The 15,296-nt window shown below is 52.5% G+C and overlaps 1 protein-coding gene across 1 annotated transcript; it reads right to left on the bottom strand.

Annotated features, from left to right (window-relative positions):
- Window positions 1-3,072: 3,072 nt before the first annotated feature.
- On the bottom strand, window positions 3,073-14,165 carry LOC141725569 (olfactory receptor 14J1-like). The gene is made up of 3 exons (XM_074529463.1): window positions 13,827-14,165; window positions 3,802-4,062; window positions 3,073-3,711 (listed from the first exon to the last, which is right to left on the bottom strand). Exons 1-3 carry the CDS (start codon window positions 13,954-13,956, stop codon window positions 3,104-3,106), a joined length of 999 nt encoding a protein of 332 aa, XP_074385564.1. The 5' UTR covers window positions 13,957-14,165; the 3' UTR covers window positions 3,073-3,103.
- Between the last annotated feature and the right edge of the window lie 1,131 nt (window positions 14,166-15,296).

The following is a 15,296-nucleotide window of genomic DNA, read 5'->3' as shown; positions in this document are numbered from 1 at the left end:
CAGAAGGGGTGAGTGGGCATTGGAATGGAATGGACTGGCCAGGGGGGAGGTGGCAGAGTCACTGTCCCTCTCCAGTGGCACTTAGTGGCATGGTCTGGGTGACAAGGCAGTATTAGGGCATTGGTTGGACTTGATGATCCCAAAGGTCTTTTCCAGCCTATTTGATTCTGTCATTCTGTGATGATTGGGACACTCTGGGGCCATTTGACACTGCAGGGCCTCATGGAACTAAGGGGACCATGGTGACACCGTGCAGCCCCACAGAACCAGGGGTCCATTGTGTTGCTCTGGGGCCAAATGGAACCAGGGAGTGCCCTGTGACACTCTGGGTCCTCGTGGAAGCACAGAGGCCATTGTGACACTACAGGGCCTTGTGTAACCAAGGGGTTTCACTATTTTGGCACTGCAAAACTGAGGAGACCACTGGGGGACTCCAAAGCCCAGTGGAACCAATGGGCCATTCTGACACTGCGCGACCTCATGGAACCAAGGGGACATTGTGACACTGCAGGATCCTGCGTAACCAAGGGGCCACTATGACACGATGGGGCCTCAAGGAATCTGGAAGAATGTTGTGACACTCTGTGGCCTTGTGGAAACAAGGAGTCCATTGTGACACTGAGGGGACTTGTGGAACCACAGAGACCATGGTGACAGTGTGGGACCTCATGTGACCATGAGGCCATTGTGACAGTCTGGGGCCACATGAAACCAAGGGGCCACTGTGAAACTGCAGCACCAACGAGAACATTGTGACACTGTGAAGCCCCATGGAAGCAAGGAGTCCTTTGTCAGATTTTGGGGCCCCGTGGAACCAAGGAGACCATGGTTGCTCTGAATGCTCTCATGGAACCAAGGAGACCAGTGTGACAGTGCAGGGCCTGAGGTAACCAAATGGCCATTCTGACACTGAGGGGCCCCTTGGAACCAAGGACACCCTTGCAGATATCACCAAGCTGGGTGTGAGTGTTGATCTGAGGGAGCATAGGTACCTGGACAGGCTAGATCCAGGGCCCAAATCCAACAAGGTGAGGTTTAACAAGTTGAAGTACCAAGTCCTGCACTTTGGCCACAACAACCCCTGCAGTACTACAGGCTGGGGACACAGAGGGTGGACAGCAGCCAGGCAGAAACGGGACCTGCAGGGACTGATGGACAGCAGGCTGGACATGAGGCAATAGTGTGCCCAGGTGGCCAAGAAGGCCAATGGCTCCTGGCCTGGATCAGGAATGGTGTGGCCAGCAGGAGAAAGACAGTGATTCTTCCCCTGTGCTGGAAATGGTTGGGCAGCACCTCGAGTACTGTGTCCAGTTCTGGGGCCCCCAGTTCACAGGGCACATGGAGGAGCTGGAGCATGTCCAGAGAAGGGCAACAAGGCTGGGGAGGGGTCTGCAGTGCAAGTACTGTGAGGAGTGGCTGAGGGAGCTGGGGTTGTTTATCCTGGAGAAGAGGAGGCTCAGGGGAGACAAGGCAGTGTCAGGGCACAGGTTGGACTTGATGATCTCCAAGGTCTTTTCCCAATCTTGCTGATTCTGGAATTCTCTGAAACCACCCTTGGAGCAGTCACAGGATGAGCCCTGGGCCTCCTCTTCAGAAGCTCCAGCAGCCCAGGTCTCTCAGCTGCTCCTGCCAGCCCCAAAGCCCATCCTGTCAGTCCTGCAGAGCCTCTGCAGCTCCTCCTCACTGCCCAGAACAGGGAGCCCCAGAGCCAGACACAGCAGCCCAGATGTGCCCCCCTGGCCTGGGGTGCCTCTGGCAAGGGAGCAGCACCAGGCACTGCAGGAGCCTGCAGACAATTCCTGCAGCACTTGTAGGATGATCCTGCACCCAAAGGGACATTCCCGTGGTTCTAAGTCAGGAACTGCAATGGGGAGTGGTGCCAGACAGGAAAGGGCAAACAGGGATGGGCTGTGTGCAGGGGAGGGGACAGGGGTGGGCAATGGGAAGAAATTAATAAAAGGGAAATGGAAAGAAAGCAAAGGTGAAGCCAAGGAAATACCGAGGGCAGTTTGGGGGTGGCTGCCAGGCAGCCCTGGCTCTGAGCAACAGCGTCTGCAGTGGGACAGGAAACTCCCAGCTGCTGGGAACAAACTTTCTGGCTGAGTGCAGAGGCCAGGACAAAGCTGAGTGGTTTCCCTGGTGTCCCCCAGCCCTTGCTGGCCCCAGGGGCTGATGGCATTTGTGCTCCCTCAGGTTCATGTCCCCACACCAACAGCATGGGGGTGCTCTCCCTGCTCTGTACAATGCACACAGGGGCTCCTGGGCCAAGGCAGATGCGTCTTTGCCTGCAAGGATGGGGCACCTGTGTGAACTGGGGGAGAGGCCAGGGCTGCAGAAGGGGGATGTTGTTGGCAGCTCCATGAGGATGCTCTGGGACGCTGCCCTGGGCTGTCCAGCGCACTGGGGATGGATCAGCCCCTGCTCTGCTGCTCCTTCCCGTCTCCCCCAGGGCCCTTGCAGAGCCCCAGCCATGCTGTTTGCCCATGGGGCTCACGGGGCTTTTCTGTGCTGAGCATTGGCCTGGGCGTGTTCTTGAGAGAGCCTGGGCAAGGAGCCTGGAGTCCCCAGGGCCTGGCCTGAGGCGTCAGCACTGCCCCAGCAGTGCCCATGGCCTGTCCCTGCTGCAGCCCTGGCACTGCCACCCCCAGGGCTGTGCCCGGCCCCGAGAGCACTCAGGCCCTGCAGCAACACCAGGGCCACCAGGGCAGCGAGGCAGGGCCACAGCAGCAGCACTGGCACCACCAAGTGCTGCTGCTGCTGCTGGGCACAGCTGCTGTGGCAGCACTGATCTGCCCCCAGTTCTGCACACAGACATTGCTGCTGCAGCTCCAGAGAAGGCAAAAAAAGGGCATCTCTGCAGGAAACTTTGCTGGGAAATCCTTTAGTTCCTTTAAAGCCACTGAGTGGACTGCCCCTCATTGACACAGTCTGTGGTTACAGGGAAGGTAGAGAGTAACAAAATTATAAATAGCACAAACAATGACATATTTTTGCAGATGTTATTGCAAAAGTAAAACAAAGAAAAAGAACTTCCAAAATGAAACCAACAAGAAGCATCAAAGATGGCTTTTATTACAAGTGATTTGAGCAATTGTTCAGCAGTTTAATGTTCCTGAAAGCATCCTACCAACAGTCTCCTCACTGCAGCCTTGAGCTCCTGGTTCCTCAGGCTGTAGATGAGGGGATTCAGGGCTGGAGGCACCACTGAGTACAGAACTGACAGGGTCAGATCCAGGGATGGGGAGGAGATGGAGGGGGGCTTCAGGTTTGCAAAGATTGCAGTGCTGATGAACAGAGCGAGCACGGCCAGATGAGGGAGGCAGGTGGAAAAGGCTTTGTGCTGTCCTTGCTCAGAGGGGATCCTCAGCACAGCCTGGAAGATCTGCACATAGGAGAAAACAATGAACACAAAACAACCAAGTGCTAAACAGACACTAACAGAAAGAAGTCCAAGTTCCCTGATGTTTGAGTGTGAGCAGGAGAGCTTGAGGATCTGTGGGATTTCACAGAAGAACTGGCCCAGGGCATTGCCATGGCCCAGGGGCAGGGAAAATATACTGGCCGTGTGCATGAGAGCATTGAGAAAGGCACTGGCCCAGGCAGCTGCTGCCATGTGGGCACGTGCTCTGCTGCCCAGGAGGGTCCCATAGTGCAGGGGTTTGCAGATGGACACGTAGCGGTCGTAGCACATGATGGTCAGGAGGGAAAGCTCTGTTCCAAGGAAGAAGATAATCAGAAAAAACTGAGCAGCACATCCTGCATAGGAGATGTTCCTGGTGTCCCAGAGGGAATTGTGCATACCTTTGGGGACAGTGGTGCAGATGGAGCCCAGGTCGCTGAGGGCCAGGTTGAGCAGGAAGAAGAACATGGGCGAGTGCAGGTGGTGGCCGCAGGCTATGGCGCTGATGATGAGGCCGTTGCCCAGAAGGGCAACCAGGGAGATGCCCAGCAAGAGGCAGAAGTGCAGGAGCTGCAGCTGCCGCGTCTTTGCCAATGCCAGCAGGAGGAAGTGCCTGATGGAGCTGCTGTTGGACATTTCCTGTGGTGTCTTCGCATGGGGATCTGTAAAAAAGTAATCATGGAATAGTTGTGTTTGGAGAGGACTTTAAATATCCCAGCACAGCCTGGGGGCACTTTCCCCCCACTGCCTGCCCAGGGCTCTGCTGCCTGGAGCTGTCCCTGCCAGCAGCTGCTTCCCTGTGCCCCGGGCTGGGCCCTGCCAGTGCTGCCAGAGCCCAGCCCAGCGCCCTGGGGGCTCAGCTGTGCCCTGCAGAGCCCTCCCAGCTCTGGCACTGCCCAGGGGCAGCTCTGGCTCTGCAGGCTCTGATGGCAACGTCAGAGCAACCCTGAGGAGGCTGGAAAAGAGACACTGATGCTGCCTGTGAGGGACCCTGTGGTGATTTCTGTCACTGCCTTGTTTAGTATGATCTCAGAATTTTTTTTTTTTTCTCATCCTGGACTGATTCATGAATATCTATGTGTGACTTCCCATCCAGGCAACACAGAGCAGCAGAATAAAAAGCAGGATTTTCCCTTTTATGCAGCCTCTGCCTTGCTGTGCTCCCTGTATAATCTACTTAAAAATGTTTCATACTTAAATGTCACACGGGGAGTAGTCCTGAACAATGCAGCACCCTCCCTGCACAAGGAGAACATTTCCAAGAGTTACCAGCTGTCTCCTCTCACCCAGATCTTGTCCCCCAGTGCTGGGAGCAGCTGCCAGGGCTGGCTGAGAGCTGTCCTTGGCAGGCAGCAGAGTCCCTGCCCCAGCACAGCGCCCTGGGCTGCAGGACCCTGCCCTGCCGGACAGCCCTGGGCACCCCTGGCTGCTCTGCACAAGAAATAATCAGGGAATGTACTCACAGGGTCTGTAGGCATTGGGATGTTCCAGCTTTAGGAGATCACTCCAGGAGATGCAGCTGCATTGTCCTGCAGCCAGAGGTTCCTGTGCCAAGGGCTGGCAGTGATTCTGCCCCAGGCACTTCTCAGCACCTTCCCAGCCCTGACCGATTGAAGCTCTCTGTGCCTCTGTGCTGTGCCTGGGGTGGCTGCAGGCAGTGCCCCAGCCCTGCTGGGCTGGCAGAAGAGCTGCTCATCAAGAGAAATGTGCTTTTGAAGCTCTTCTTGGTTACCAGCAGCTGCCTCTGTGCCAGGAGCCCAGCCCAACTCAGCAGAACAGACACAGCACCAGGACTTTAATGAGCCTCTGGGGCTTTGTGCTCAGGCCCTGAACATCAGTCCCTGAGAGGGAGCTGAAGAAACCTCTCCAGAACTCCGAGTCAGAATCACACTTCAACGTTTCTTGGACTTTTAATGGGTCCCACTGAGGGACACGACTGAGAAAGTGTCCCCAGGCCCCAGGCAGAGCAGAGAACTGGAGGCAGTGATGACAGGTGGAAACAAAGAGAAGCCAAGTCTTGGTGCCCTGGGGCACAGCAGGGTCTGTGCCACCAAGGGCTGGGAGGTGACACCTTGTCCTGAGTCACTGGGGCCTCCTGGCACAGCCCCAGCCAGGCTGGGCACTGCCAGCCCCTTGTCTTGCCCTCAGCATCCCCCCCTAGCCCACAACCCAGTGGCCTCAAGGATCTGCTGGAAGGAGTCCCTGGGGAGCCTTGATCAGGAATGGCCCTGGGGGCTCTTTAATGCTCCCAGGGTCTGCAGGCTTTTCAAAGGGCTTTGGGTTTGGCTTTCGCCTTGGAGTCTCTGGGAGGTTTGTGCAATCATGGCCTCCAATTATCTGCTGTAATTAGTCTCTGGAGTGATTTGTCAGTAACAACACTCATTGGGGCTCATTAATCCTTCAGGGTACTTCAGTTATTTTAAGGTACTTGGTGTTACCCTTTTGATACAGACTCTGTTAGAACTTTGTACAATCATGGCCCCAATTATCTGCTTTAATGAGTCCATTGAGAGCTTTGTACTGACACTCAGTGGGGCTCATTAATACTTTGAGGTTCTCAAGGTTTCTAAGGTATTTTGGATGTTCCTTTGCACTCTGAAATCTCTGAGAGGTTTTTTGTGCCATCTGGCCTTTAATTCTCTCCTCCAAAGAGTCCATGAGGCGATTGTGTTGGGGATGGACCTCAGTGGGGCCCATTCATGCTTTGAGACACTTTGGGTGTTTCCTCTGACTTTGACTCGTGGAAAGGTTTGTGCAATCTCCTCTCAGGCCCTGAGCTTCAAGAGCTCAGCTCCAAATGCTCATGAGGATCAAGCAAGTTCTGACAAACCATGGCTTTGCCTTGATTTCTCTCTGGTATAGTTCAGTTCAGCAAGAAGTTTTCCTTTTACAGTTATGGAGAAATATTTCAAAGAGCTTCGAAGAAATATGTAATCCTTTCTTAAGGAGCAGAGTGTATTTCTTAAAATACACTTAAAGAGTGTATTTTATTGCTGTTCTCTTTAAAGAAGAGGTGATGGCAGCATTCTGTGATTGATATTGATGTATGGCCGCTCCTAAGTAGGTCTGGCTAGGTTAGTGAAGTTGCACCTTGAAGCTGACTCAGTGTGGACAACCTTGCCTCACATTCCCCAATCCCATGTGAGAAACAACTTTCAGTTTCAAAAATTTAAATGCTTCATTAAGGCCTTATCAAAATACAACAGAAGACTGAATAAAGAAAAGAATACAGCGCTGGGAGCAGAGAATTCAGTCAACATGTGCTTATCTAAAAAATGGATGCTCTGTCTTTTATACCTCTACCCCCTCCCAAAGTCTTGTCAATCGACTCCTTCTTCACTGTCCAGTGGTGGAGATCACTGTCTTACACCTTGATTGGAGGTCAGGTGCTGCCATAGTAACAAGCCGACCCTCCCAAATGCCTGGAATACTGAGGCCATCCTGTGATAACAATGCAAGGGGGAGGGGAAGGATAACTATACATCTACAAAACTTCTCTTAACATTTATTTAATATTCACCCCTTAATTGTGCTAGTCAACCATAGGATTACTCATCTATAGCACTCCCCCCTTTCCTTTTTCTCTAAGTAATTTTGCTCAAACAATTAAGTAAAAAAATTTCTCTGTCTTGAATGACTCATAGTAGCATCTGTTGATATGGGCAAGGACAGTGGGAACAGGAGAAAAAATCTCAGGTTTTTCTTAGACACACTTATTTGGAATGGACAAAAGGGCACCCCAGAGGTCCAGTATGGCTTTGACTCCCATCTACCGTGCCTGTGTGGCTGCTACCCATAGTCAGTGTATCTTAGGGGTGAGTACAGAGGCCAACTCGGTCATGCCCTCCAGTCCCTGATGAATTAAAAAACAACTGAGGAATGATAGAGGTCCAGTATGGCCTTTTTTCCCTACCTTACCATGCCTATGGGGTTGCTACACACAGTAGGGCCATGGAGCCTTCCTTGTAGCAAACAAAGGGGCCAACTCGGTCTTGCCCTCCTTCCTTGTTGGAGAATTTTGCTCAGACATGGCTTGAAGGAAAAAAGACCATGAAAATATACAGCTGATGGAAAAGTGGAAGGCAGCTGTGGGCAGCTAATTCTCAAGCCTGTTTCTATGGGATCCCCACTTTCCTTCCCCCCATGCATCCCGCTGTTCCCTTTTCCTTTCTACCATCCAATATTCTGATGCTTCAAGGGACCAGGATGGATCCAGTATATTATTAATGTGAAGCTCACTTTCATACATTGAAATTTTGGAGTCACAATCTGGCCAAAAATAGTTATGTGGATTGTTTTCACCCCCCTTCCCCTCTTTTTATTATCCAGTCTCCTGGTGTCTTTGGGCTTCCAACCTGCAACTGCTGGTGGAACTGGGAGAGTCTGAGAGACTCCACCAAATCTGTGGCAGGGGGCACCCCTTTTGAAAACTCCTAAGGCCACCAACTTTATTTCCCGGATGAGTCCTCATTTGTGAGAAATTATACTAACTTCCAAAAATTTAAAAGGATTATTAAAACCTTATAAAAAATACAACAGGACACTGAGCACAGAAAATATTATGGCACTGGGGACAAAGGATTTGTTGCCACCATGTGCTTGCCCACACAATTGATGTTTCACCTTTTAACCCTTTAGCCCCTCTCAAAATCTTGTTAATCAACTCTTTCTTTGCTGTCCAGTGACGGAGGTCACTTCCTTACATCTTGATTGAAGGTCAGGTGTTGCCATAGTAACAAACCAACCCTCCCAAATACCCCAACTACCAGGTAACCCTGTGATAACAACACACGGGGGTGTAAAACATAACTATAAATCTATAAAATTTGTCTTAACATATCCATAACATCTGCCTTTTAATTGTGAGACTCAACCACTGCATTACTCATCTATCACACAATTATTTTAAAACTGCTTCCTGTTCCACCCTGACTGTCCCTGCAGAGGAACAGGGCATCTTTCATGCACTTCAAGATCAGGCTTCTCATATCATGGTGAGTCTGGGATGGAAATGGCCTTATTAAGAAGGAGAAAAGCAGAGGAAATTGATTAGAAATTCTTAGAAAAAATTACCCTTCTTACAGACAAGGTTCACCAAGTCATTCCCTGCATTTCTCCTTTTCATATTCTTTCAGTCTTCTACTCTGGGAGATGCAGCTTCTTCTGCTGCTTATCATGAACTGATTGTGCTCTTGATTTAAACCAGCACGAGAGATGTAGAATCATCTAAACTGAAAACAGAAACAAACTGACAACCAATTTTCTGACAACCAATTTTCATGTTCTAGATCACTTTCCAGGTGTCTATGGAGATGTGTGAATGATTATCACACAACTCTCCATTTCTGGCTGCAGCTTCTGGAGATCCTTTCTCTGAATTCAGTCAAGGTTGCATTCCCCACAAGTCCTGGTACCCCCTCCTGTTTTCCAAGACTGGAACAGCCATAATGAAAACCTCACCAATGGCACAACTCCCCAGTCCACCAGGAAAAGAAAGGACAAGCTGTCAAGTTCTCCAAACCTTTGTCCTGCTTTGCTGCAAGAGTCCTGCTGCACGCACAGTGCGAAAAGCCAAGAGAAGCTGCAGGTGGTGGCACATCTTGTGACAGGAGCTCAACCTCATTCTCCAGGAAATGTTCTTGAAAAGAGCAGACAGGACTGTGGAGAATTCCTGGAAAACTGAATCAGCTTTCCAGAAGTGAAATGAAAATGGAAAGAAACCATCTGAAATGTTTTCCTCTATTTATTTCTATGCTCCCCTTTTCCATCTTGCACTACTCCGTGTCATGATTTCCAAATGGATCTCACCTCTAAGATCGATGACTTGGCAAGTTTTAGACACTCTAAAATACCATGAGCTGCACCCAGTTTGCCTTCCCCTGTCTTTGTTGGAAAGCAGTGCTGGAGCCATCAGTGCAGTGCTTGGGTTGGGCACGAATCCTGCAGGCAGGGAATGTGCCCCGGCAGTGTGTGACCCTCAGCAGGGACAATGCTCAGCAATCCTGCAGGCAGGGAATGTGCCCCGGCAGTGTGTGACCCTCAGCAGGACAATGCTCAGGAGCGTTGCTGTGCTCGATCCCCATGGAACCATGCCAGGAGCAGCTGCTGAGCTCAGAAGCCATCGCAGCCCCCGCCCTGCTCCAGAGCCCCTTGGCAGGGTGGGCTCCTGCCCTGGCTCTGTGTGCCAGGAGCTGGCAGCGCTGGGTGCAGGGAGCCCAGGGAGGGCACAGAAACGCTGGGTGAGAAATGCTGGGGCACAGCGAGATGGGCGAGTGCAGCCGGCCAGGGCAGAGGAGCAGCACGCACAGGGGGCACAGCCTGCAGGACAGATGGCCAGGGGGAGAAAACAACAAACTGCTCAGGAGGGTGGAGAACAAACTTTTAGTTGCAAACTTCAGAGAATGAGGTACTTGGGAAATCTGAAGCAACATGGAATTACAGTAAATCACTTCATAAAGCACTGACTTATCAAACTCTAACCTGTCCAATTGCAAGTTAACCAGATTTTGAGAAGAGTAAGTCAGGTGGAGAGAGGGAGAGAGAGGTCCACAGTCAGTCTTGGATCTCAGCTGCTGTGAGCTCCAGGGCCGTGGGACGTGTCAGTGTCACATCCGTGTCACAGCCTGACCTGCTCTGGTCCCTCTCCCAGGTGGGGTTTTAGGGTGCCAGGGGCTTGGCAGCCACTTTGGGGCTGCACCAGAGGCTGCAGTGGCTGGGATGGGGCAGTGACCACCCCACCTATGCAGAACTCTCCCTGCCCCAAACACACACTGGAGATGTCTGGGGCCGTTCATCATTTCTCTGCTGTCCAGCACTGAGGCAACAGACTCTGGCTACAGCTCTGAGCTCATGCCCAAGGCAACCACCCCGGCAATGGGGGTCCATGGAGCTGCTCTCAGGAAACCCCCAAGAGCTGGGGAGTGCCCCAAAACTGCCTCAGAAACATGAGATACTCCAAAATCTCTTCAGGAATGTGGATTATTCAAGAACTCACTCAATAATGGGCTTCCCCTCCCTTCATCATCCCCAAACTTTGGCTGTCTCATTCCAGACCCCAGCCCACCTCCCCAGTCCCAACCCCAACCCATCCCACCCCTCGTGGACATCATGACTCCCTTCCCAAGCCATATTTCCCCCATTTCCCACCTCCCAAACCCCATCCCACCCATCCTGCCCCACCTAATGCCCATGTCAAGCCTCCTGATTTGAAGGTCACTTTGCTCAATCCCCTTCCAACCCCATTCCACACCAAAGAGCTGTGGAATCCAGGAATTTTGGGGTGGGATTGAGTAGTTTTCAGTGGCATTGAGGTGACAGATTGAACCCTCTTGTCTCTTTCAGTGCCAAGAAAGGGAAACAAGTATATCAAATACCCCCAAATTCTCCCAGTTATCTCTCTGAATCCCAGATTGCCCTGAAACACAAGTAAAAAGTGAGGCTTTAGATGCCATTGATGAATGTATTGAGTTTTACCCCAATTTTCTCTGTTTTAAAGGGATGAAGATGAATCCAAAAAAAATTAGGGTCAAAACAAAATAATATCCAGCTGCCTTCCCAATGCAGATCACCAGGAATGTGGATCGCCAGGGCTCTGACCAACGTGGGTCCTCCCATGAGGGATGAAGCTGGAGCAATGCAGGAAGCTCCCCCTGCAGCTGGGGCACTCACAGGGCTGCCCTTACCGGTGCCTCCATTGGTGTCGGGTAAAGAATGAGCGGTCTGAGAAGCTCTTCCCACACTGGGGACACTCGTAGGGCCTCTCCCCGGCGTGGATGCGCCGGTGGGTGACAAGGGTGGATTTGTGCCTGAAGCCCATCCCGCAGTCGGGGCAGCAGAAGGGCCTCTCCTCGGTGTGAATGCGCTCATGTACAAGGAGGTAGGTGCTGGTGTGAAACCTCTTCTGACACTGGGGACACTCGTAGGGCCTCTCCCCAGTGTGGAACCTCTGGTGGACAACCAGGTCAGACCTGTGGCTGAAGTTCATCCCACATTCCAAGCACTCGTACGGCCGTTCCCCAGTGTGGATCCTCTGGTGGCAGATCAGGTTGAATCTCTTCCTGAAGCTCTTCCCACACTCCAAGCACTCATAGGGCCTCTCGCTGGCATGAAGCTGCTCATGGGCCACCAGCTCTGAGCTCTGGCTGAAGCTCTGTCCACCTTCCTGGTTCAGGGTGGGTCTTTCCTCCTCAGAGCACCCTGGGCTGGGTTTGCAGCCCCTCCTTGTGCGGGATTGCCGGGGCTTTTCCTCCCCATTGGGTTCCTGCACTGTGGAGTCACTCAAAACAGCCTCTTCCATGAGGTTCTGCTGTGGGGATTTTTCCTCCCTGGTCTCCATCCTCAGCTCCTTCTCTGGGGGAGGAAGGACAAGGAGAGGATGGGATTTGCTCCGTGCCACCCAAAAGGGGAAGGAGATCCCCCCAGTGCATCCCCAGCAGGATGGGGTTGGCAGCAGGGTTGTCCAGCAGCCGGGGGCTGTGCTGGGCTGGGAGATGGAGCAGGAGAGAGGGGAAAGGGGCACTGACTTCCTCCTCACCTGCCTGGGTGTCCCGGGGCATCTTCCTCTTCCTCCAAGCCTTCTCCTGCTCCATATTGCCAAGGTTTGGGAATGGGAAATCCTGGTTTGGGGAAAAACAAGGTGCGAATGCCTTGGGTTGGGGATTCCTCCCACCCAAGTCCATCACTTGAAGTCATCTGGTGTCCATAAAAACCTTCAAAAATCAAGAGTGAATCAAAAAAAGCCACCAGGATTTTCCCACTTCCAGTCTCTGGGGTTCTGGTGGTCCCCTGTCTCAGGGCTGTTGGAGATCCCATGGGCACTGGGGATCTCCCCTCTCCAGGGTCCTGCTTAGGGATGCTGGGGGGTTTTGGGGTCCCCTTCTCCAGCCTCACCCCAGTCCTGTCACTAGGGGCTCTCCCCTCTTCCCACCACCCTATCCTGGTTTAGGGCAAATTTGGGAGAAAATCTCCAAAAGCATTTCCTCTAGAAAGCAGATTCAAGCAGCCCCTCCTCCAACCAGATCGAGAAAATATTTCCATGGAGAAAAGGGGAAAAAACCTGTTTATTTAACAGGCAAAGCATTCACCAGCACAAAAAAATGAACAATATTAAAAAATAAAATCTCTTGCCGCTCCAAAAGAGATGACAAACTCAGAAAGTCCCTCTGTGGGCTGTAGCTCGGCTCACTCAGTCTCTTATCAGTCTCTTATCAGTCTCTCATCAGTCTGTTAACGGCCCCTCCAGCACTGGAGCTGCCGCGACCCAGGCTCAGCCTGGTGGGCCACAGGTGTGAGCTGCCAGTGGTGTTCTGGGTGTTCAGTCCAGAGCAGGTTTAAACAGCTCCAAAGAAAAAGAAAAACCACAGTTGGAGGAACTTCTCTGCCTCAGCGAGCTAAAACTAACTAAAAGCAAAGGAGAGCTCTGTCCTGCTGTCTGTCCAACTGCAGACAACTGATACCTTAGGTTTTAAATTTTTGCATTCTGTTTTGATGTGCAGCTTTTAGTTTTATATTAAGTGTTACTGGGATCTTTTCACAGGGTGGTGAAGACACAACAATCCTGTTCTAGCTGGAGACTCAAGGACAATCTCTTAAAACTTCAGGCCCAAAGCATAAACAATGTGAAAAGAGGACAGCAGGCATGCAAGCAAGGAAGATGTAACTTCATCATTTGAAACTATTAATTGAGCAGATAACTTCTATATACAAATGGACTAAAACTTCTTTAAATGTGAGATCTCATGACCAAGCCCTCTTTTGCTCCCATCTTGGAGCCATCCAGGCAGAGCCACAGCTATGGCTCCTCTGATGCCAGGGTGTGGCCTTTAAAGGCACTTCAATAAAAATCAACTTTATTCCTCTTAACTCCATGTGGCCTCTGTTCCAGCTCCTTAAGGCATCACAACAGTCCAGGATCCGGAATGTGGAGGAGTGAGTGCAGCGTATGAAAACAAACTACTGTTCTTCCTCCTCCCCTTCGCTCTCAGAACCAGCATTAAAGGTGTAGAACTCATTTCTGGGCTAAACAGATAGATGGGGGTACGAGCATCATGAAGTCACCCCAGGACACCCCTGTCAGGGTCAGGGGGTCCCGTCCCCGCCTCATCTCCGGGCTGCTGGGGGTCCCCCAGCTCCGGTATCGCCCCTTCCCCTCTCCCCGCCCCGGGGGTCCCCCGTTCCACAGCCCCAGCTCTCACAGGGATCCCCAAAACCAATATCCCACCCCGTCGGTACCGGGCCATCCCCACGTGGACACCCCGGGACCCTCCCGAGGGGCGATCGTGGCTCCTCTCCCCCGGAAAAGCTCTTCTCAGGGAGCCCGGAGATATCCGGGGCTCGAGTCCGGGATCTGCCTGCTCTGAACACTCTCCAAAAAATCCTCCCGGAGATCCCTGGCTGGAGCCAAGGCAAGCTCGGCCTCCGCCCTCACCTGCGGCTCGGGGCTGGGGGCGATGCTCCCGGGGCAGGGGGTGCTGCAGGCTCGGCGTGCGGGCGCTGCGAGCGCCGGGATTCTCCCGCTCCCGCTGCTGCTCCTCCTCTCCCTCCTCTTCCTCCCGCATTTCCTCCGCTGCCAGCCCGGACCCCCCTTTCCCACCGCTCTGCCCAGCGGCCCCGCAGCACCGGCTGCTGGGTGGGGGAGCCCCCGATCGGCCCCAGGGCTGGGCAGGGGGCTCGGGGACCCCCCCCGGGGCGGATCCGTCCCCCCGGCCCGAGCCCCAAATTTCGCTCCGGGGCCGCCGGGCTCTGCGGGTCCGCCTGGCAACCGGCGAGTCATCGGCGAGAAAAGCTCTGGTTGGCTGGAACTTGGTTAGCACCTCCTCTGATTGGCTGGAATTGTGAAAGGCGCTGCGCCCTGCGGGTGTCCCCAAGAGCTGCGGAGTTGGGGCCGGAGCCTTTTCATATTTCTTTCTCTCTGAGAACATTTCTGATTTATTTCTCTCCCTCACTCCTTTCCATTTCTTGTTCAGTACAATCCAAGTTCGAGCAGATCCGCAGGTTGCGTTCCCATGGTCTCATTTGCACCTTCACTCAGGTGTGAGAAGGTCAGAGAGCCCCCCCAGCCCGAGCACCCTCAGCGGTGAGAGGGACACAGAGCCCTGGTCCCCAGCCCTGCACAGGCATTGCCTGAGGCCATAGGGATGGAGACCCCCCGAACATCCCCCAGGGTGAAGGGACAGAGACCCCCGAGTATCCCCTGGGCTGAGAGGGACAGAGACTGCCCCGAGCACCCCCTGGCACAGGGGTGAGAGGGAGGGAGACCCCCCCAGGCATTCCCTGGGGTGAGAATGATGGAGACCCCCTGGGAATGGCCTGGGGGTACAGGGACAGGGACAACCCCTCCAGCCCCTCCCAAGCATTCCCAGGGCATGAGGTACAGAGACCTCTCGAGCAGCCACTGAGCACTGTGTTATAAATGAGAAGCTTGACTAGGCCAATATTCAAGCAGCAATCAATTTATTAATTAATATGGTAAAGCATGAGCAATACAGCACTGGGTACGGTGGGGGAAGTTTTCCCTCCAACGGCACACTGATAATTGAGTGTTACAGGTATTTATAGGGGTATTCATCAGCTTTCTCAGCAGTTTCTATTCCCAATTTTTACATCCCAATTCTATACCTATTGTGAATTAATTTTTCTCAGGATGTATCCCAGAAAGGAGTATCCTCAGATGGTGGTGGTTCGGTTTCCGAAAGAAGGAAGAAATCTCCCAGACGATGTGGTCCAGATTCCAGATGTGGGTCCACCTTTTAATTGCAAGGACTATAAATCTCATAACAGTGATGTCCAGCTACCCTTGGTCGAAACCATAAATCCTTGAGTTGATGTTCATTTTCCTTTCTCATGCTGCTTTTCACAGTTTTGTTAAGGTGTGAGATAAGCATGTTTCCTTTTATAT

The sequence above is a fragment of the Zonotrichia albicollis genome, chromosome 30 (assembly GCF_047830755.1).
Source record: "Zonotrichia albicollis isolate bZonAlb1 chromosome 30, bZonAlb1.hap1, whole genome shotgun sequence".
Lineage (NCBI taxonomy): Eukaryota > Metazoa > Chordata > Aves > Passeriformes > Passerellidae > Zonotrichia > Zonotrichia albicollis.
The sequence above is the reverse complement of the archived record's forward strand: the minus strand, read 5'-3'. Positions and strand labels throughout refer to the sequence as shown.